The 24051-nt window shown below is 34.0% G+C and overlaps 1 protein-coding gene across 1 annotated transcript; it reads left to right on the top strand.

Moving 5' to 3' along the window:
• The first annotated feature begins 21962 nt into the window (after positions 1-21962).
• On the top strand, positions 21963-23823 carry LOC110109059 (aspartokinase 2, chloroplastic). Its single transcript, XM_020839952.2, has one exon. It carries the CDS (start codon positions 22073-22075, stop codon positions 23744-23746), a length of 1674 nt encoding a protein of 557 aa, XP_020695611.1. The 5' UTR covers positions 21963-22072; the 3' UTR covers positions 23747-23823.
• Positions 23824-24051: the final 228 nt, after the last annotated feature.

Raw genomic sequence — 24051 nt, 5'->3', positions numbered from 1 at the left:
AAGAGAACCCTAGTAGTAGAAGAATCCACCCATGTAGTATTTGATGAATTCAAATTAGAACCCAAATTTGAAGAGGATGAAGTAGAGACAATTCACGGAGTACAAACTATAATCATAAGTGAAATGGGAGAACCTCATGAAGACATGCCTAGAGAATGGTGATATTCTTCTAGTCGTCCTAAGGAATTAATTTTAGGAGACCCATCAAAAAATGTGAGAACTAGGCATGAACTTAGGAAGGAGGTTAGTCATTATGCATTCATCTCTATGATAGAACCCACAAGTATAGATCAAGCTTTTGGAGTTGAATTTTGGATCCTAGCAATGCAAGAATAATTAAAATAATTTCTAGGAATGATGTTTGGGAATTAGTCAGGAGACCTAAAGAGCATAGTGTAGTTAGAACAAAATGAGTCTTTAAAAATAAGGTTAATGACTCAGGAGCCTTAGTAAGAAATAAGGTTAGAGTAGTAAGGCTAGAAGCAATAAGGGTACTCTTAAACTTTGCTTGCTTCAAAAGTTTTAAATTGTATCAGATGGACGTAAAGAGTGATTTTCTAAATGGAGAAATCAAAGAGGAAGTTTATGTTGAGTAACCCCCCAGATTTGAAAGATCATAATTTCCAAACCATATATTCAAATTAAAAAAGGCATTGTATGGATTAAAGAAAGCACCTTGAGCCTGCTATAAAAAACTTAGCTCATTCTTACTAGATAGAGTATTTATAAAGGGAAGTGTGGACAACACTCCCTTTCTAAAAAGGTTCGAGATGAAATTCTCATTGTTCTGATTTATGTTGATGACATTCTGTTTGGATCCATAAATAAAACTTTATGTGATGAATTCTCAAAAATATTGTGTAATGAGTTTGAAATGAGCATGATGGGAGAGCTTAATTATTTTCTTAATTTTAGTGTAAAATAAATGGAAAATGGAAAATTTATTAGCCAAATGAAATACATTAAGGATATTATTTTAAAAAAATGAAATGTATAGTGCTCAGCCCATGAACACTCCAATAAGCTCTATGATTCAACTAGAGAAAGACCTGAATGGAAAATCAGTAGACAAAAAAAAAAATATAAAGGAATAATCGGATCACTCCACTACTTAACTTCCAGTAGACCAGACATAATGTTTAGAGTGTGCCTTTGTGCCCAATTTCAAGATGAAGCTAGAGAATCACACTTAACTGTGGTCAAATGAATCCTTAGATACCTAATAGGCACCCTAAACTTAAGAATTTTGTATCCTAGGTACAACACTTCCTTTGAAATCTTAGGGTATTCAGATTTTGATTTTACAGGATGTAGCGTAGATAGGAAAAGCACCTTAGCACCGGTAAATTCATAGGATAATCTTTAGTTTCTTGGTCAAGTAGGAATCAAAATTTGGTAGCCCTCTCAAAGGCCGAGACAGAATATATAGCAGTAGGAAGTTGTCTTGCACAAGTACTATGGTTGAAACAATAACTTTTAGATCTTGGATTACCTGTAGGAACAATCCCAATCATTTGTGACAACACGAGTGCAATATACATATCTAAAAGTCTACTTCAATGCTCTCAAACAAAACATATCGACATTAGACATCACTTCATAAGATATCATGTAGTTAAAGGAGACATAGAACTATAACATATAGTTATATGAGATCAATTGGCAGACATATTCATGAAACCACTAGCCTACGATACTTTTAACACATTAAGGACAATACTTGGTGTCATAGACATTCATGCATAATTCCAAAAAAAAAAATGGTCTATGGTATTTCCTGATCATCACACACTCACCACACTGAATCCCAAAATTGACATTTTTTTTCTCATTGAACTGTACGATCCACTTTCGTAGTATACGATATATCAAAACAGTATAAATCATAGCCCTCTTTTAAAACAATGGTCCATATTCAATTTCTTCATTGTATATCATATTGTATAATTTTTATCGTACTATACAATCCATATGGCCGTGCATTCAAATTAATTTGTATGATATAATTGCACTTCATACTATACGATATCTCTTCTTCATACTATACGATAAATGTGTACAATAGATTAGGACGAATTAAAGTTGGTCGGTATGATTAATTTTAGTTTGTACTATATGAACATCCATTTGTACTTTATAAAGCTTTTCGTCAAAGGTTACACCAAAGACCCTTAGGACGAACAAATTTCCTTCATATCGTAATGTACGATACTGATCATACTGTATAATTTAACCCCTTTTCCCAATCGTTTGTCCAGATGACATAATTACACATCATATTGTACGATCCTAGATTATATTGTAAGATCTTCCAAAATTTCTGTAAATTGGTGGGTACCTAAGTTCACTTCACTCATTCCTTATCCACTTCACTCAGTATTTGATTCTTACTCGATGGAAAGCATGCACGACCGACTTGTACTAGGAAACTCTTCTTCCTCTCGTCATCATGACAAACATTTTTTATCCGCCAAAGATGAAGAAGCATATCATAACCTTCTCCACAAAGATGACATGCACCACAATGAGGATCTACACTGGCTTATCCTCATGATGATCAAATAGAACTTTTTGACCAACTCCAAACCCAACTTGATGCTTACATTCAAGAAAAACATCAATAACATGAGGAGGGCATGCAATTGTTTGGGGAATGATTTTCTGTGATTAATCAATAGTTTGTGTCCATCCACCAATACTTTCATCCACCTCCACCACCACCTGATTAGAATCCTGCTTTTTGACTTGTCACTATCTTATTTTTTTTTAATGTTTTGTTTGTTAATCCTCTTTTTGGTGATGTCAAAAGGGGGAGAAGTTTGTTGTAGTTTGTTGTAGTATGCTTGGCTTAGATGTCTTGTTTACCTATTTTATTTATGAAATGCATGTTTTTTTATCTGCTCTTGCTTTTAGGTTTCCTTTAAAATAACAAAAATTATGCTAACTTTCTTGTCGACAACATTATTTGACATCATCAAAAAAGAGGGAGATTATTAAAGACCATGACCCCTAGCCTTAGATTTTGATGATGACAAATAATGTCAATTTGAATCACTTCGTTATTCATTGAATATTTTAAATTTTTCCCTTGTCTTTAAGTACTAACATTTCAGGGAGATCGCATATTACTCAAGACAATAAGAAGACCCAATATTGGGTAGAGTAGGATGTGAAGTTTGTAACGCTATAATTTTTCCTTTATTTTTTGTTTTTGTTTTTCTTGAGACTGGCCACTGAGTGTATGTAAACTGAGCAACTATGCATACACACAGAGGGAGAGCTTTCTTTTAAGTGGATAATTATTTTAACTCTCTGTAGATCATGAAAGTTTATCAGGGATGTTTGGTCCTTATAAACTAGTCCCGAAGCTAACCAAGAGGGGGGGGGAATTGATATTTAAAAAATTTCTCCAAACAAAAACACAAACATAACTAAACCAATATTCACCATAAAAGAAACAAAGTATGAAAATTAAATGTGATAGTATAATAAGAAAGAACACACCATATTGTGTAGTGGTTCGATCAACTTGACCTACATCCACTCCCCGGAGGCACCCTTTTAGTATTGCACTAAACTCAGTTTCTCTCCCTTTGCCCCAACAGCAAGGCAAAGAAGCTCATACAAAAACTCTTTTCCATCGACCCCGTTGAGGTAGAGAACCCAACTCCTTTTGCTTACTCCAGAAGCAAGCAAGAAACCTAACTCCTTTTGCTTCCTCTAGAAGTAGGAAGAGAACCTTGATAAGTTGCTGAAGTAGACCTCTCTCGAACCTCCAAGGAACCAGGGACAATGACCAGAGAAGATGACTCATATCCTTGCTTTGAGCAACTTTATGAAACCCCTCACAAACTCACCCTCACAAGATCCTCTCTCTCTCTCTCTCTCCCTTGCTCTCCTTCACCTCTTGGCTCTCTCAGGACAGGACAATAGCAAAAGATACACTCTTGGGTAAAATAAGAGGTCTTATATAGAAGAGATTTAGATTTTCTCTTAATTATAATAAACTGACATTATCATCAAGGACGATTGGCCGATCATCCTATACGATTAGTACAAATTTAGCTCAATCAGCCAGGACAATTTGGGAGAGTCTGAACGATCAAAAGGATAATTTGTTCATATCATCCAAGACGATAGGATATCATCCTTTATGATTAGTTCAACTCATTAAATATCTTCTAGACCATCACCCTAGATGGATATCTGGATGATGGAAAAGTAACTAGATCGTCCAGGAGAATCTCATGATCATTAAGGATGATCTCACGATCGTCTGGTCTGATTAGTATAAAATGATGAATATCATCTAGAAGATTGCCCTGAATAGATGTCTGGATGATAGAAAAATAACTTGATCATCCATGCCAATCTCTCAATCATCCCGAATGACTAGTTCAATTTAGAACATATCATTCAGAGCATCACCCTAAAAGTAACCATGCCGATTATACATCATCCCATAAGAACTAAGGTTTGTTAATTGATCATCCTAAATGATCCTATGATCATCTAGGATGATATGATAAAGCAATTAAAACTTAATTACCAGATTAATTTAGGCATAATTGCACTGCATCATCCAAGACGATGTCAATGGATGATGTTCAAAAATAAAAGATGCCTAAATAGATATTGTGGCTGATTCTTTCTGATTTGAACCAATCATCCCGGACGATGCTAATATTGTACATGATGATTCACTTATTGAAGGCTGCCTTAAGCAGGATGCCCTAATTAGGGTTTTTATTTTAACTATTCATCCAGGATGATTTTTGGATAATTCTAAATGATGTGATCAAAATATAAAACACCAATCAAATAAACATAATCTTTCCCCCAAGTGTGTATGTGCAAGATTACTTAGCACCAGGACCCATAATATTTATAATTGACTCAAGAAAGGATAAAAGACACTTGATATACATTATAAACTGACTTATTCCTAATCTACCCAATCTTGAGTTGGTTCAATTTACAATTTAATCTTGTGGACTTGAACCGTCACTAGGCAAGGAAGTCGTAGAAGAACAAAAATGTTTGCTATCATTAAAATTCTATTTACTATAATAAGATTCGCAAAAATCTCCCCATTTTTTATGATGGCAAATAATTAAACAATTAAAGCAATTTAACTTAAAACATTACAAGAAAAAAGTGTAAATCAAGAAGTTCAAATTTTACTAAAGCTAAACATAGTATATAATACAACTAACTAGAATAAAATAATATAACTACTCCCCCTTTTAACATCATAAAAAGGAGGAGGGAAAGAGAAAAGAAACAAAAAAAAAACTTCCAAACAGAAATAAACTACAACAACAAAAAAATATTATCATAAAAACAAACTAAAAGAAGGATGGACATGATCAACTTAAGGAGATGGTGGTGGTGGCAGAAAGAAACTAGAAAGAGTCGCAAACTGCTCCCCAAACCAGGCCAAATCCTTGTCATATTGGTGCTGCTGGGGAGCTATGAATGAGTCAAAGCGAGCAACATACTCCATATATTATTACTCCTGTTCAACCACACAGGAGTCAAAAGTGTGCCTGCTACTGATCAAAATGCTCCACCAGCTGATCCAACTATGAGTGCTAGTGGAGCGAAAATCATTTGTAATCCTTGGTTTAAAAAGGGACAAACCTATCGTCCAAGATGATCAGGTGAAATAATTGTGTATGGGGATGATTGGTCAAAAAGGCGATAATATCGTCCAAGACGATCAGACATCATCTGGGATGATAAGACACATGTGATCATCCCGTAGAGTCAAGCTAGATGACTGTTAAAAAGGTATATCATCCTGGATGATTAGGAGGATCATCCAAGATGATAGGCAATAATGGATTGTATCGACAGAAATTAAGACTTGTACCGAATTTTGCTACATAGATCGTCTAGGATGAATAAGTGGATCATCCCATAAAATCATAATTAATTGAGCAAAAAGTGTGAAGATCATTCAGGATGATCACAAATAATTGAATCAGAGGACGATCATATCGGCCAGGATGATATTGGATCATCTAGGATAATCAAAAATAGAGAAGTCATACCAACTATTAGATGGATTTTTAAGAGTGGATTGAATGCATCATCCAGGATGATAACAATATCATCCAGGATGATGTGACCAAGATTAAAAATCTAGAGATGGATGCAGATGATAAGAGAAGGCCCAAAAATGCAAAAGACAATAGTAATATATATATATATATATATATATAAGCTAATAAAAATGATAAAATGAACGAAAATAAAGTTTTTTTTTTCATCAAAGCACAAAAATGATAAATTCTCCATGTTTTTGAATTAAAAATATATAAGACCAATGAGTTAACATCGTCAAAATCTGAAAAATGGAAGAATAACTGATCCTTTTAGCCCTAGCTCAAACTTCTTTCAGGGTAAATCATCTTTTGAAAATAAAAGACCTAACTCAGAAAAGTCAATTTGATAAGAAAAAGAGATCCATTCAAAACATGGTTCGTGAAAAATATCATATAAAATAATATGCCAAAGTTATTTATCATAATCATAAAATTTAAAATCAAGCCTTTGAAAATATCAAGTGACACATAAATTCTTCTAAGATTTAAAAATATTGAAAGAGAAGGAATCTTGCCATTTGTGGCCTCATTTTATGCCTCTCAATTGATTGGCATACTTTGTGCATCTTTTTATTTTTGATACACTTTGTGTACTTTCAATTTCTTTTTGGCGGTCATTGCGCATCTTTTTAATTTTTCTTCTTTTTAGGGCTCATTTTATGCCCTTGTAATTTTTGAAAGCTAGATCTACTTTTAAAACTCTTAAATACTCTGATCTGTGAGCATATCTTCCAGATATTAGAGAAAAAAATTCACTCTTTAATATAAGGATGAAAAAACAACAAAATAGAATCAAATTCAAATTATAAACGAAATGATATGATTTCATTGAATTTGAAAGTAATATAAATACTTTGAATATTATGTATATATTATAAATTTACTGTAGTAAGATAGAAAAGATCTCAATTATAAATTCTAGTTATTAAATTGAGATAGACTTTTATTTAGAAAAGAAAATTACACCGCTAAAAGAGGTTAGAGGGAGGGAAACAATTAACGGTGTTTCTTCCTTTAACTGATTTAGAGATGTAAAACATTGACTACAAATTTTTAAAATTAAAAACAAGGCATAATATATTATTTCAGTTATAACCAAAAAGAAAATAATAACAATCAATATATCAGAAAACATGTAAATAAGAATTTATTAAATAATAAGTTTATGCAATTATGAGATGTAAGCCTCCACTATCTAAGTATCACATGCTCTCACGAGGCCTTTTATGAGAGCAAGCCTACAAAATAATCAAACTTCATATTTAGGAACCTAAACAGGTTTGGGTCTTCTTTTCATAAGAATGGACCTAAACTGGTTTGGGTCCCTTCATATGAAAAAAGGATTGCAATACATGAATGTTATACTGTGAATCATGTAATTTGGGTCTCCATACCTAATGTGTACTATAGTGAATAGTGTAAGTGTGTGAAATGTTCCCTAGCATGCCACATGAAAAACATCTAAAACCAGGAAAATGATTTACTAATCTATTCGGGTTATAGTGTGTCTTCCTAGGTTTTGTCTTTGGATCAAGTATGTGTGTAGTCCTAATTTCCAAAAGTGAATTTAATTTAGCTTTAAACCCTGAGTTATCACTTTCTAAAATAATATTATCAACTGTTAAATAGTGCTCCCTATGCTCAAATTTATCAATATATGTCTTAAAATTAGATTCAAGTGAGGTGTATGATGCATTCAATGAATCATGCTCAATAACCAACTCATAATACTTTTTATTCAATTAATCAAACTCATCATATAATGACATATTATTGCTATCAATTTAGAAGTGATCTTTTAATAAATTTTATGCTCTTTTGGGAAATTCAAAAACTCCAATTTTGAACTAGCATATATTCTCTTAAATTTTATATATGATGCATGAATTTTCTCATAAACTTCAAGTAATTTTTCATAGCTTAGTTCATATACCTCTTCTTAGTCAGACTAACCAAGATGATTACCGGCCATCAAGCACAAGTTTGTTGTCTCCTCCTCAGCTTCAGTCTTAGAGGAGTTAGATGCAAAATTTGCCCATAATACTTTTTGGAATCGCTTCTTATCCTTTTTATACTTGGGTTTCTCCTCACCCTACTCCTTGCTTGAGTGATCCTTAAGTGTAGGACAATCAGCTTTGACATGTCAAGATTTCCTGTATTTAAAACAAACAACATCAAAGGAACTTTTAAAATTTTTACTATCCTTACCTTTTTTTCACTTCTAATGATGCATGTGATTCTTCCTTAGAAAGCTTTTGATTTTCCTAGTGATGAAGACAACATCATCGCTTTCAGACCCGGAAGAATTTATATCCACATCATTAACTTTTAGTGCCATAGTTTTCTCCTTCTTCTTCTCACCTACATCAAGTTGTCTTTGATTCACCCCTTGCTCATAAGCAATGAATGGCCCAAATAAGTTATCAATAGAATAAGTATTCAATTTCTTAGATTCAGTAACTGCAGTAATCTTAGCATCAAAGGAAGAAAGCAAGCATCTCAAAATTTTATTGACTCTTTCATAGTTAGTTAGCTCTCTTTCTAAGACATGCAATGAGGTGACAATTTATGTAAACCTAGTATACATATATGAAATCGATTCAATAGGTTTTATATAAAAAAGTTCATAGTAATGCACTAAAATATTCAACCTAGATTGCTTAACTTCATTTGTTCCTTCATAAGTAACATAAAATCGATTCCAATTTTTTTTACCAATAGCATAAGTTGAAACATGCATATAATTTTCAGATTTCAAAGCACAAAAAAAAATAGTTTAAATATTTTGCATTCAGTTGTGCTAAATCCCTATCATCAAAAGTCTATTAAGTAAAAAGCAGTTCAATTTTAATGTCATTAATTTTATGAGATGGAGGTGAATAACTTTCTTTAACAAGCATTCACATGCAATAGTCAATCGACTATAAAAAGATAGACATGCGAGTTTTCCAAAAATCAAAAAGAATATTGTCAAATAAAGGTGGTCGAATAATAGAATACCCTTTCGCAGTATTATAATTTCCAAAGTTAGCCATTGATCGAAATTCAAAAGTTTTCAAAAACTCAATTTTATGAATCCCGCTCTGATACGACTTAAAAGTTTATCAGGGATATTAGGCCCTTATAAATTAGTCCTGATGCTAACCAAGAGAGGTGGTGAATTAGTATTAAAAAAATTTATCCAAATAAAGCACAAACACAACCAAACCAAGATTTACCATAAGGGAAACGAAGTGTGGAAATAAAATATGAAAGTATAATAAAAAAGAACACACCAGATATTAATGTGGTTTGGTCAACTTGACTTACATCCACTCCCCAGAGGCACCCTCTGAGTATTGCACTAAACTCAGTGTCTCTCTTTTTGCTCCCATAGTAAGGTAGAGAAGCCCATACAAAAATACCTTTCCATCGACCCTGGTGAGGAACAGAACCCAACTCTTTTTGCTTCCTCTAGAAGCAAGAAAAGAACCCAACTCCTTTTACTTCCTCTAGAAGCAAGTAGAGAACCCAACTCCTTTTGCTTCCTCAAGAAGAAAGCAGAGAACCTAACTCCTTTTGCTTCCTCTAGAAGTAGGCAGATAACCTTGATGAGTTAATAAAGTAGGCCTCCCTCGAACCTCCAAGAAACTTGGGATGAAGATAAGTGAAGATGTCTCAGATCCTTTCTTGGAGCAACCTTTATGAAACCCCTCACAAACTCCCCCTCACAAGATCCTCACTCTCTCTTTTGCTCTCCCTCTCCTTTTAGCTCTCTCAGGTCAGGATAGTAGTAAAAGATACACTCTTGGGTAAAATAAGAGGCTTTATATAAAAGAGCTTCATATTAACTCTTAATTGTAACAAACCGACATTATCATCCAAGACGATCGACCGATCATTTCGTACGATCAGTACAAATTTAGCACAATCAACTAGGATGATTTAAGAGAGTCTGGATGATTAGAATGATAATTTATTCATATTTTCCATGACTATAAGATATCATCTTGTATGATTAGTTCAAGTCACTAAATATTGTCCAGAATTTTACTCTGGATGGATGTTGCAATGATAGAAAAGTAACTAGATCATCTGGGCCAATTAATATAAAATGACAAATATCTTCAAGAATATTGCCTTGAATGGATGTCTTGATGATACAAAAATAACTTGATCATCTAGGCTATTCTCTTAATCATCCCGGACTATTAGTTTAATTTAGAATATATCATCTAGAGCATCACCCTAAAAGCAACCAGGCTGATTATACATCATTCAGGAAGAACTAAGGTTTGTTAACTGATCATCCCAGATAACCCAACAATCATCTAGGATGATATGATTGAGCAATCAAACCTTAATTACTTTCCTTAATTACCAGATTAATTTAAGTATAACTGCACTGCATCGTTTAATATGATGTCATGGATGATGTCCAAAAATAAAAGATGCCTAAATAAATATGGCAGTTGATTCTTTCTAATTTGAGCCTATCATCCCGAACGATGCTACTATCGTCCACGACGATTCACTTAATGATGACTGCCTTTATCAGGAAGCCCTAATTAGGGTTTATATTTTAACTAATCTTCTACGATGATTTTTCGATTGTCCCAGATGACATGATCAAAATAGAAAACAATAATCAAACAGATAAAAATTTCCCCCAAGTGTGTGTGTATGTGTGTAAGATTGCTTATCATCAGGACCCATAATATTTTGTAATTGACTAAAGAAAGGGTAAAAAGCACTACACATATATTACAAGCGGACTTAATCCTAATCTACCATGTCTTGAGCTAGTTCTATTTATAATTCGATCTTATGGACCTGAAACGTTAGTAGGCAAGGCAATCATAAAAAAATAAAAATATTTGCTATCATCAAAAATATATTTCCTGAAATCAGAAATGTAATAAATCATAGTATATAATTTTACATCGTATTATATGACCTACTATGGCTCAACGGCTACCTTTGAACAAATTGTACAATAAGGATCATACTGTATGATGTGTTTTAAATTAAAAATCCTAGACGCTAAATTAATTTAAGTAAATTCTTAAATAAAAAATTTTAAATTGATCATATGAAATGATAAATTCATACAATAAGAAAATTTGAATACTTACTTAAATTAACACTGTGATTAGTTAGTAAATCAAGGATTAATTTCTGAATGGTTATCATACTATAAGTCATGGTCCATACTGTATGATCAATCGAAGCTATTTTCGATTGTCCTGAACATCATAACGGATGATCCCTTAACTTTTAAACTAATTGTACTAGATGATGCAAAATTTATACTGGATGATAAGAAGCTTTTAACATATCATACTGTGTGAAGTTAATCATACCAGACAATAAAAAAATATAACTTTTCATTATCCTAGTGTTCGTCCTATACGAATAGAATGAAAATAACATATCATACTGGACAATGTTGTATCGTACTGTATGATTTTGTTTAAAAAAAAAGCCTGCTCATACTCTTTCGTACTAGGATGAAGGTTATTATGAGCTGATCGTAGTGTACGATCTTAGATCGTACTGTATGAACAAAAATAGCTAAATTGAAATTTAGGATTTCTTGGGGCCTAATTTATATATGAATCTTCTATCTTTTGAATGAGTGAATGAGAGAGGAATGTGACATGAAGGGAACTTCTTGAGAGAGATCAACTTGAAAAGATTTTAGGTTTGTGTGAGAAAGGAGAAGGTGAGTTTATGAGGGAGAAGAAGTGTGAGGGAGATCACACAGTTTCTCCTAGCCTGCTGCACACTTGCTCATCATATGGCCTGAGAAGCTATTATGTGAAGCTTCCTAAGGGGGAGATACTTCAAGGTCCGTGTTCTCTATGGTACTCTGCCTTCTCCAAGAGGAGAAAAAATGAGAAGGTTTGCTACCGTCACTGGGAGGGTGACATAGCGTTTGATACTCTGCCACACCAAGAAAGTGAAAGTGAGGGTTTGTAAAGGCTTCGCCACCATTCTGTGGGGGCAAAATGAGAATTACTTTTGAGTAATAAATTTCCCTGAGTGGAGGACTTTGGGGAGTGGACATAGGTCAAATGAACGAACCGCTATAAATCTTTTGGTGTGATTTTTCCATTTACTACACTTTATTTATGTTTTGCATTTTACGTTTGTTATAATTGCTTGGTGAAAATCCTATTCTAGTTCTTTGTAGTGTAAGTTAAAATTTTACCACCTTTTTAATCATTCGCTTTTGCATCAAGTTAATTTTTTTGTTTAAATTTTAAAAAAAAATTATAACTCCTTTTTTTTATTTTTTGAAAGAAGCCAAAGCTAAATTATCATTAAAAAGAAAGAGCAACTATAAATTAGATTCCTTCTTCAAAATGTTAAAAAATGAAGGAGGAACCTTATTTATCAAGCATTCGTCCCAAGTAAAGTTTCCTACTAAAGCATAGTTAGCACACAAGTTTGCTAACTTATTACTCTCTCTATCAATGCAATTAAAAATAACAAAATTGAATTTAGCAAGAAACTCCATACCATTTTCCTTCAGCTCCTCATTATTCCACGCCTTTTTGATATAAGAAATAATGATTGAGTTATCACCTTCAATGAATATTCCATCATATTTGAACATCCAATCCTTGATCTCCTCTTTAATTGAATTAATAACAAGTAGTTCCAATTGAGCAATATCCCAATGTATAAATGATTTTCCATAAGCAAGAAGGAATTTCCCTTTACTATCTCTGAAAATAGCCGCTATACCCGCCTTATATGATGAAATGAGAGAAGCATCAACATTTACTTTTAGCCAATTGGGTGGAGGAGGATGCCAAGCATTAGACAGACTTAATGACTGATTAACATCCCAAAAGCCCAAATTAAAATGGCTAAAATTGTTAGAGACCGAGGCTTGAACAATGGCCTCGGAGGCTATAAAGCTGGAATTATCTTCTATTCCACCATGTATCCTCTTGTTTCTACTTTTCCAAGATAGAAACACCAAAATGCAATAAAGTTTAACCATCATACCTTTCCTGGATACATTATTCTCCAGCCAATTAAAACATTGTTCGCTAGAATTGAACAACGGAAAACCGAATCCCCAATGATTCAGGTGTTGAATAATCTCTTTGATTTTCAAGCAACCACACACAATATGCTCCATATCTTCATTACACTCACATCCTCTTGGACATTTTGCATTTGGAACAATCCTTCTATAACATAAGAAATGCAAAGACAGGATTGCATTCCTCTTCAATCTCCACCAAAAATTCTCCATCCGAGAGCTTAATTTAGCCTTCTTGATCCACTTTCTCAACGGATCAACTTCAAGGCCAATGGTCTTCGATTTTCTTATTTATCTAGGAATAGTCATACCAGAATTTTGATTTATTAGAACCAAGAAATCATCTTCCTTTTCATTGAAAATCTGGGTCTTCACGATGATGTCAATAAGCTCCTTACCAAAGAATTTGCTCAGTTTTGTACATCCCAATTTCCATCCGAAATAAATTCCTCAACAAGGACCGGGCTGTCATCAACAGGAATAACAAATGTAGGCCACATGTTAATACTTTTATCAAGTATCCAACTATCTTTGAAAGCATCCATAGATCTACCATTAGCAATTGTCCATTTAACAATAGGATTTAATGTATTAAATCCTTCTTTCAGAATTTTAAAAGAAGCTGTTTTATTTCCACTATAGTTTCCTTTCTTGAATTTGTTCCCGTATTTAGCTTCCATAACAGAGTGTAGAAGGGAATGATCATCTTGAACATATTTCCATTCTAATCTAGCACGCAAAGCAGGTGCTTTTATATATTGGAATGTAAGCCACGACCGCCGTATTCAATTGGATAACACATATCATTCCAGTTTACATAATGCATTCCTTTGGAACCATTTCTCTTGTTCCATATGAAGTCTCTGCATATTTTATCCAGGTCAGCTAACAGTTTTCTCGGTACCAAAGAATGAGTAGAGTAGTAGATAGGAAGAGCAAGTAATACAGATTTAACTAGAATTATCATGCCCGGCAATGACAAACATTTGCTACCCCATTGATTTAACTTCTTCAAAGCTTTTTCAATGATGAATTGGAAGTCTTCTCTCTTAAGCCTCTTCAAAGCCATCATTAACCCAAGGTACTGAAATTCCTTCACATATTTAAATCCCATGATTTTAGATAAATTTCTCTTCCTTCTTCTTTCCACATGTTTTCCAAACATTATAAACGATTTGCTATAATTTATTTTTTGCCCTGTCCATTCACAGAAATTATGAAGAATTATCTTCATTTCCAACACCTCTTTCCTCTTAGCTTTGGAAAACATAATGATCATCCACATACAGTAGATGCGATATACGAGGTCCCTATGGACAAATCTTGATACCATAAGAGCTATGAAAAAAAGCATTAGACAGAAGTTGTGAGCAAAGGACAAAAAAGAACGGGAGATAAGGGGCATCCTTGCCGAAACCCGCTCCTAGCATGGATCCATTTTGAATAATTTCCATTAATGATAATAGAGAACCTTGGGTCAACAACACACTCCATGCTAAGCTCAGAAAATTTAGTAGGAAAATTAAAATAATCCAAAACTCCTATAAGAGAATCCCAAGCCATAGAATTATAGGCTTGCTCCATATCCACTTTGAAGGAAACAAGGCCCGAAGAAGCTTTAGAAATTCTAAGTTTGTGGAAGATTTCTTGTGCTATCAATATATGATCAGATAAGGATCTCCCTTTTATGAAGTCGCTTGTTCCATAGAGATAAGTTTAGGAATGACCAAATTAAGTCTATTTAAAATAATCCTTGCTGCCACTTTGTACACAGTGTTACATAGACTAATGGGTCTATAATTTGAAGGAAGCATGGGATTTGAGATCTTGGGAATAAGAATTATAAGAGTTTCTTTCCATTCTTTGCTCAGTTCAACATATTTAAAAAAATGACTTAAAGCTAACCAAAAGTCATCCTTGATAATATTCCAATAAACTTTAATAAATGAATGAGAAATGCTATCATTACCTGGAGAGGTGTTCTCTTCCAATTGTTTCAATACCTGAACAACTTCAGCCATAGAAAGTTCCGCCTCCAACAGATTTCTTTCTTGATCATTCAAGCATATGGTAGGAGCTGGCCACCCATCCAATTTGCTATATCTGTACTCCCATTTATTTTGAATGAACCGCATAAAAACTTCCTCCATAAGATCTTGATCTTCAATCATACTTCCATTTTCATCTTTGACCTTTATTATTTTATTGGCATTTCTTCTTGCACTAGCATAATTGTGAAAAAATATGGAATTACCATCACCTTCATTGAGCCATTTAACCTTAGCCCTTTGCTTCCACCATGCATTCAATCTTGCCAAGGTAGTATTAAGTTCCAACATCCTTTCTTTAAGGATCCAATAGTCTTGATCCGTGAGGAACCCAAGGGAAGATTCTTTACTTTGAAGTTCCATGATCTCCTCCATGAGAACATGTTTCAACTTGTTCAATTCTTCGAGCTTAAACTTGATCCAATAGAATAAAGACTTTAAGGATCTTTTGAACTTTTTGTTGAGGATTTGTGAGTAAGTACCTTGATAATTCCTGCACCATTCCTTTCTTACCACTCCATAGGAGGCTTGGTATGATTCCCAACAATTTTTGAATTTAATCATTTTGCTAGAATTTTTGTTGAAAGACCGAAATTGGAGAAGAATTGGGCAATGATCTGAAGCCAAATGTCTCTCAATCAATTGACAAGGGGAGCTTAGAGCCACAGAATTTACAAAGCACCTATCCAATCTTTCAAGAATTCTAGCCCCTCCAATTTTTTTGTTACACCAAGTAAATCTAGGGCCAATAAAGTTGACTTCATGCAGATCATTGTTCAGCAAACAATCTTCCATCTCTCTTGATCCTTGATCGTAAGCAAACTTCCTTCCACCAAATTTTTCTTCTTTGCACATAAGACAATTGAAATCCCCACCAACTACCATTGGAAAATCATGATTTGAATATCTATCTAGCATATTCCAAAGTTCTCTTCTCTTGCTCACTTTAGTGCTTCCATAAACTCTATACACTTTCCATCTTACATTGTTGAACATATTGATTTCACCAATCACCATTTGAGTAGAACTCTCCTCAACTAAGAATTTCAGTGAATTTTTATTCCACAAAATCAGTACACCACCCAAAATTAGTATAACTCCTATTTAGGAGTACTATTTTATTACAAAAAATTTCAATTTACCCCCCTTTTAACGCATCTCGTACTTTCAATTCTATTATTTTTATATCAAAATAAAGGGGTTCGATTTGACCTCTTATACACAAGTTAATACCATTAAGTAAGGCTTAAACAAATAGCCTTTTGTAGGTAAAACCCTTGGTGGATTCGCTCAACCTCTTTCTTATGGGTTAACATCATAGAGAAAGCTTCAGCAAACCATCTCTAATTAATCAAAAATTCATAGAAGATTTCTCTCAATCTCTTCCTTATAGTAATGTCATTAAGCCATACTCAGACAAAAAACCTTTGATATTTAAAATATGCTTGGTATATTTCACTATTGCTCTTTCATGCTAAGTAATATCATCAAGTTGCACCCTTACAAACATCCATGGATAGGTCAAACATCTTTGATGGATTTCCTCAATTGCTTTGATATTTGTTAATATCTTCAAGCAACATTATAATAAATAAGATAAGATTGATATTGTTTGGTGAATTTCTCTTATGTTATATTCATAAGTTCCTATTATAGTTCAATGATCTAACAAATAACTATAAATAGGTAAAAAATATGTAATAGAATCCCTCGGCTACTTTAATATAGATTAATGTTTTCAAGTAATGCCCCAAACAAATAGTCTCAAATAGGTTAACCATCCTTGGTAGATTTCACCTGACCTCTTTCATAAAAGTTAATGTCACTAAACTATACAAACATAAATAACATTGAATAGGTTTAATAGCTATAATAGTTTTCTTACAACATCTTATATATCAATCAACAATTTAATAATCTATCTATAAAAATTTAATGAATGATTGAAGCATATCCTGAAAGTTCGTTCGGGTTGTTAAGCCCTTATGAACTTGTCCCGAGGCTAACCAAGAGGAAGGGGTGAATTGGATATTAGAAAACTTCTTTAGCAAAAAGAAAAATCTTTTTATATATTGGAGCAGAAAAAAATTAAATAAATAATTAAAAGATTAATCAGAGATTTCACCCAAGCATTTAATAGTAGTAAAACATAAAATGCATAAGATAATCAAAAAGCACATCATATTTATAGTGGTTTGGTCCAACCTAACCTACATCCACTCCTCGGAGGCACCCTTCGAGTATTGAACTAAACATTTAGTGACTCTCCTTTAACCCCCACAACTTGGCGTAGAAACCTTACAAAATCACTTCCACCTTACCCGATATGGCGGAGTAGCCAGGTTCTTTGATACCAAATAGATCTTATTTTTCCAAAAACTTTCCTGAAGACAAACCTTAAATTTGATGGCACTAAGGTGCAAGCTTGCTGGAGCAACCGTGTCAAACGCCTCCACACTCCCTTAAAACCCCCTCCAAGGTTCTTCTCCATCTCAAACTCTACCCTTTCCTCTCTCCCTTTTAAGTTTTCTTTTTAAGTTTTCTCTAAAAGAACGAAGAAATAATGGCTACCAAAGACACTTACCAAGTGCCTTGAGAAAGCTTAAAAAGAGGGCTTTGAAAAACTCTAAAAATTAATCTTGGCAACAAAGATCATCAAGGACGATTGCAGGATGGTCCCGTACGATGTGCTTAAAAAGAGGCCTTTAGAAAACTCTAAAAACTCAATTTCAGCACCAACTATCATCTTGGATGATCTTAGGATCAACTAGTACATTGTCTAGAATTTGAACTGATAGTCCTAGACAATATCAGGATAGTCTTGGACGATTAATTCAAATTTGTACAGATCATCGAGTATGATATTATGGAACATCCTGGATGACGAGAGGAAAAAATATGGTATTTCATCATGGACTATTTAGGAAAATTAAATATGTCGGCAAATATCTTCCAATATGATATATAGATCGTCCAGGATAATCTGATTGAATATTTTAACCATAATCAGTCCCCTAATCACTTGATCAATTTAGGCATGATTGACATTGATCATCCAAGTTGATTTAGATCATCCGGGATGATCAGAATAAAATTTGAATATTTAAATCATTGCCTAAATTATCTTTGGTGTCTGGTTTTTCAAGATCATAAAGGATTATCCTAGACAATCAAAATCATCTAGTACGATCAGTGCAATGAGTTGATTGTCCTGGATGATATAAATCATCTAGTATGATTAGTTCAAAACTTAAACTTCTGATTTTGACTCAATCTCACTCCCCCTAAGTGTGTGGGTGCATGGTCACCAAGCAAGCATACATCATTATAGGACTTGACTCATGAAATCTAAAATACATCATTGAATATTACAAAAATTGTTACAACATTTTTTTTTTTTTTTTTACAACATGACCTATTCTACCCAATCTTGAGCCTTAAATCTTTATTGGATGGTGGATAGTATTCCAGAAAAATTAGTACACACACAAATATAATTAAACAATAGGATGTGAGCTACAATATTTCTTATCATCAAAAATATAAACTCGTAAGCTCGAGTTGCAACACCTCCACCATTATCTGCTTCACTAAAATCATGAGTAGGCTTCCATGTTATTATCTTTAACAAATCTCCCAACACCTTTCACTAACATTGTCATGTTGCATGATCTCCATGGAATGTATGTGGCATTACTTCTTCGATCTGACTATCCACCCCCATTAGCAAGCAATCCTACTACCTTTGATAAAATACAGCATGAAAACTACAATTAATCCATTGCCTATTCAATAACATATGAACATCGCATGACCACCTATATTGAGTTGCTATCACTTGAAAACCACTAATGGCATTCTTCTTGACAACTTGTGTAAAATAAACTGGGCTTTGATCAATACTAATGGTCCCTAAATTCTACTAACTTATTTTTTCCCAAATATATTACAGAAAACATAGACTAACATACAAAAACTAGGTCTTAATTAATGTTAACAATCTTTAAACTCAAGCTGGGTAGTATTTTACTCCTTTTATTGAGGATATCTAGAGCTTGCATTAGAGCGTTGAGCTTTGATCTTAATTACTGTAATCATTGCCAATAATCATTGAAGTCTTGCCAGATAAATTTTCCCTACTTTTATGGTGAGAATTAATAGATGTGTTAGATGACCGGGCTTGATCGCCACTTCTTTGATCATCACCAATGATCATTAAACAATTTCATGATATTTTTCTCTCAATTTATGTTAAATTTTTTTTCAAATTTTTCTTTTTGATATTCTGTGCTTTGATCGATGTCTTAATTTCATGGAATATTGATATTAAGAATATGTTTATTAGTTCACTAGATCGAGGGGACATCCATATTAACATATAGGATAAAATATCACCTTTTAGTTTTTCTGAAATTGTAATTTTTGAGCTCCAAAAGTTTTGACGTAAAAAAATATGGGGCGTATTTGAATTAGAAACTTCCAAAATTAAAATCAAAACCATCTAAATGTTGAGTTAAAAAAATTATATTTAAACTAAATATCACAAGAAGATGAACCAATGACACAAAAATAACTCCAATCTAAGCTCAAATCAGCCCAAAATCAGAGGCTTGAATGATATTTAAAAGCTTCAAGTTATTAATTAGATGGCCAAATTTCTCCAAATTTTCATACTTATGGTTGAATCGAGAGGCCTGATGAGACATGTCCAATTTGTGCAAGATCACTTAATTCGAACACCATTTAGACACATAAAAGATGATGAATTGCTACATGATTAAGTGAATCAATATGGGTCATACGAGGGAGTACTCCTAAGTTACTAAAAATCTTTTCCATATATACTGAGCATGCACACTATAAATCTAATAACAATCCCTCGCTTTACATGAAGGAAAATGAAAAGAGCTATGAGGCTTACAAAATCTTTGAAATTTACCCAAGCACGACCACCACAAAATCTTCACCGCCTGACCATCTCCATCGAACCTCTATACGACCCTCACAAGACCTTCTCTTGATCATAATAAACAAATTTTTTCCCCAACCTCAACCATCATAACTATCATAACTAACATAGACTTGACTGCCAATAGTAAACCTCCTCTACACGGTTGATACCAAAGAAACTCCTAGCCACCACTAAACATTTGACTGATTTTCTCCGTAAGATATTTGCCTACCCTCCACCATTATAAGAGCTATCATCAATCAAGCATGAACATCAATGATACTTTGCCTGATTGTCTAAACAAAATCTTACTTGGTAACTTAAACTTTATCCGAAAAGCCCTTGGGTGAATTATACAATACAAAATTATTCATACATTGTGAATAGTTCAAATCAGGTTGTACTGGATGTCCCCAACTTCATCTGTTGACCCCTTAGGTGATAATACAACAAGATCTATCAAAGAAATATACGATCAGCTACAAATTAGAACTTTTCTAGTCATTATCTTCAATAATCAAACTTTTTGATGCTCCAAACTCACTCAATTTCATCTCTAATTGGTCATAAATAATATGTGAGTCAATTCATGGTGAGTTGGCTTGGTCAACTTGCCTAAATTTGTTGAACCTCTCACATACACACTTCACAAATCCAAACTCCATGTCCATGCAACCAAATCAATAAAAACTCATGAAAACTACCTCTGAATACTCCCAACAACTCATCATAAAAGTAGGGCTGCAAACGAACAAAGCCGAGCTGAGTATGTGAGTGTTCATATTTGTGTTCATTTAATATCAGCTTGTTCAAGTTTGGTTCATGTTTGTTCGGGCTTTATTATTTGTTCATGTTTGATTCATTTAAATTAATGAGTGTTCATGTTCGGTTCATGTTCAGTTCATGTTCGTTCATTTAGTGCTTATCGAGTTTTAAATAAACAAACATGAACGAGCTATAAACGAGCTCAACTTTTAGATGTTCATTAACTTAACAAACGAGCTTTATGGAGCTTCCTAACAAACGATTACATCGAGCATGTTCGTGAACATATGTAACAATTTTTTTTTTTTTTAACTATCAAACAAATACGTTCATGAACATATCTATGAACAAGCATATTTTATAATAAAAACAATTGTCTATGTAACAAAGGCAATAATTTATAATTATAAATTGTATAATCAAATTTTAATTATTTGTATCGAGCCTATTCATGAGTTCAAAATCGAACACGAATCGAGCTTTTATCTAGCTTTCTATCGAGCTTGTTCACGAACTTCAAATGATGTTGTTCTCGAACATAAATGAGCCAAACACATTAGTGTTCAAGTTTGTTTATTTAAAAATCGAGTATTTAAAATATTGTTCAAATTTATTTGTTTACTTAATTAAACGATCACAAACGAGCTTTAATCGAACTGAACAACGAGTACCTCGTTGAACGTTTGGTTCGCTTGCAGCCCTACATAAAAGGCTTGGCAAATGTTGACGGTCAACATGGTCAAATTTGGCAAAATTTTCCAAATTTAAAATATCCCTCCACACAAACCCTTGTGGCCTGCTTAAATGAATCCTAGAATCTTCCTAGTCACAAGATCGCCAATGTCGTATCTCCTTCTCCCAGCGTCCCATTGAAGCTCCGACTTCACGTGGATGCGGGAGATGAAATGCTACGGCAAATTATTGGGTCAGGTGACCGAAGCCATCTCTCCGTTCGGTCGCCAATGGAAATGCGACATCTGTTAGGCGTTTTTTTAATTTATTATTAACGCTTTATGTCTTGTCAGATTAGCGACCCGACCCGATAACGGATTAGCCTCAATGATCTTTAGAAGTACATCACGGATAAAATTCTGCATTCTACTTCTTCGAATGGTAATAGTATTGGATCTGCGGCTAGGAAGAGCCCTTGTGTTTTCGCATGGCGATCTTATTTCAGATGGGGGTTCAAGCTCGTGTCACAGGATTTGGAAAGGATTGTCAGACATCGATTGGTTCGTTATTGAAGAAGAAGTACGTGCTTGGATTTAAGCATGTTGTCGGGGTCTCTAAAAAGAGGGGACTGTTTCAATCCTTAAGGGGAAGAAATTTGAGAATTTGCTTCCAGAGAGTCGCTTCTACAGTCGTGGAAAAAGATGTAATAGAGTGGCAAAATGCCGATTGCAGTGCTGAACAGTTGAGCATTGTGATGGAATTTGGTGGTTCTTCAGTAGCAACCGCTGAGAGGATGAGGGAGGTTGCAAATCTCATTCTTAGTTGTCCGGATGAAAAGCCAGTGATTGTTCTCTCTGCTATGGGAAAAACAACTAACAAACTTTTGCAGGCAGGGGAGAAGGCAGCGAGCTGTGGTGTGTCTAATGTATCTGGAATCGATGAGCTTAGGTTTATAAAAGATTTACATCTAAAGACAATGAATGAATTGGGAATAGATAAGGCAGTCATATCAGGTTTATTGGAAGAACTAGAGCAACTTCTGAAAGGTATTGCTGTGATGAAAGAGTTTACAGTTCGTACAAGAGACTATTTAGTTTCGTTTGGAGAGTGCATGTCCACAAGAATTTTTGCAGAATATTTAAATAAAATCGGTACTAAGGCAAGGCAGTATGATGCATTTGATATCGGTTTTATGACTACAGACGATTTCACAAAAGCAGACATCTTGGAAGAAACTTATCCAACTATTGCAAAGAGATTGCGTGAAGATTGGTCAAGTAGTCACGCAATCCCTATTATTACTGGTTTTCTTGAAAAGAGCTGCAAATCCTCTGCAGTGACTACATTAGGAAGGGGTGGTAGTGACCTGACGGCCACTACTATTGGTAAAGCACTTGGCTTAAAAGAAATTCAGGTTTGGAAAGATGTTGACGGTGTTTTGACATGTGATCCAAATATTCATCCTCAAGCAGAGCTTGTGCCGTATTTAACGTTTGAAGAGGCTGCTGAACTAGCATATTTTGGAGCTCAGGTTTTGCATCCCCAATCCATTCGACCTGCTAGAGAAAGTGCTATACCAGTCCGAATCAGAAATTCATACAATCCACACTCTCCTGGTACCCTCATCACCAAAGAAAGAGATATGAGTAAGGCTGTTTTAACAAGCATTGCTTTGAAGTCAAGCATTACCATTCTAGATATTGCAAGCACTCAAATGCTTGGCAAATATGGTTTCTTAGCAAAGGTCTTCTCTATATTTCAGGATTGGCACATTTCTGTTGATTGCGTCGCTACCAGTGAAGCGAGCATCTCTTTGACATTAGATCCATCTAAACTGTGTAGCAGAGAACTAATTCAACAGGAGCTTGATCATATAGTTGAAGAGCTTGAAAAGATTGCAGTGGTTAAACTTCTCCAGAATAGATCTATAATCTCCCTTATTGGAAATTTACACCGTTCATCATTGGTTCTAGAAAAGGCGTTCAATGTTCTACGAAGAAAGGGAGTCAACGCTCAGATGATTTCTCAAGGTGCGTCTAAGGTGAACATTTCCATTGTAGTTCACGACAGCGAAGCCAAAGAATGCGTCAGAGCCCTCCATTATGCTTTCTTTGAAAACACTAATGCCTTCAACCATGAATCCAGTTTAGAAACAAATTGAGTTTTCCAATTTTTAGTGATTGTAATAAGATGCTCCATAACTTTGGCAAGTAACATGGTTTTTAATATTTGTTAGCCTATTTATTCTAATTTAGGTTTTGTTTGGAACAGCTTTCTTACTGTTTCTTAAAACAATTTTTATAAAATTGCTTTAACAAACAATGAGATAGCCGTTCCAAACGAAATCTTGATTCCCCATGGTGATCATTTTCTGAAGAAAAACTTGGTTTCACACTAATTTTGTGAAATTATTACCATTAGTTACATGACTGTCGAAAAAGCTCATTGTTTATCTTCGATCATATT

The sequence above is a fragment of the Dendrobium catenatum genome, unplaced genomic scaffold (assembly GCF_001605985.2).
Source record: "Dendrobium catenatum unplaced genomic scaffold, ASM160598v2 fragScaff_scaffold_1445, whole genome shotgun sequence".
Classification (NCBI taxonomy): Eukaryota; Viridiplantae; Streptophyta; class Magnoliopsida; order Asparagales; family Orchidaceae; genus Dendrobium; species Dendrobium catenatum.
Note: the sequence above shows the minus strand (reverse complement) of the source record. Positions and strands in the feature narration are given on the sequence as shown.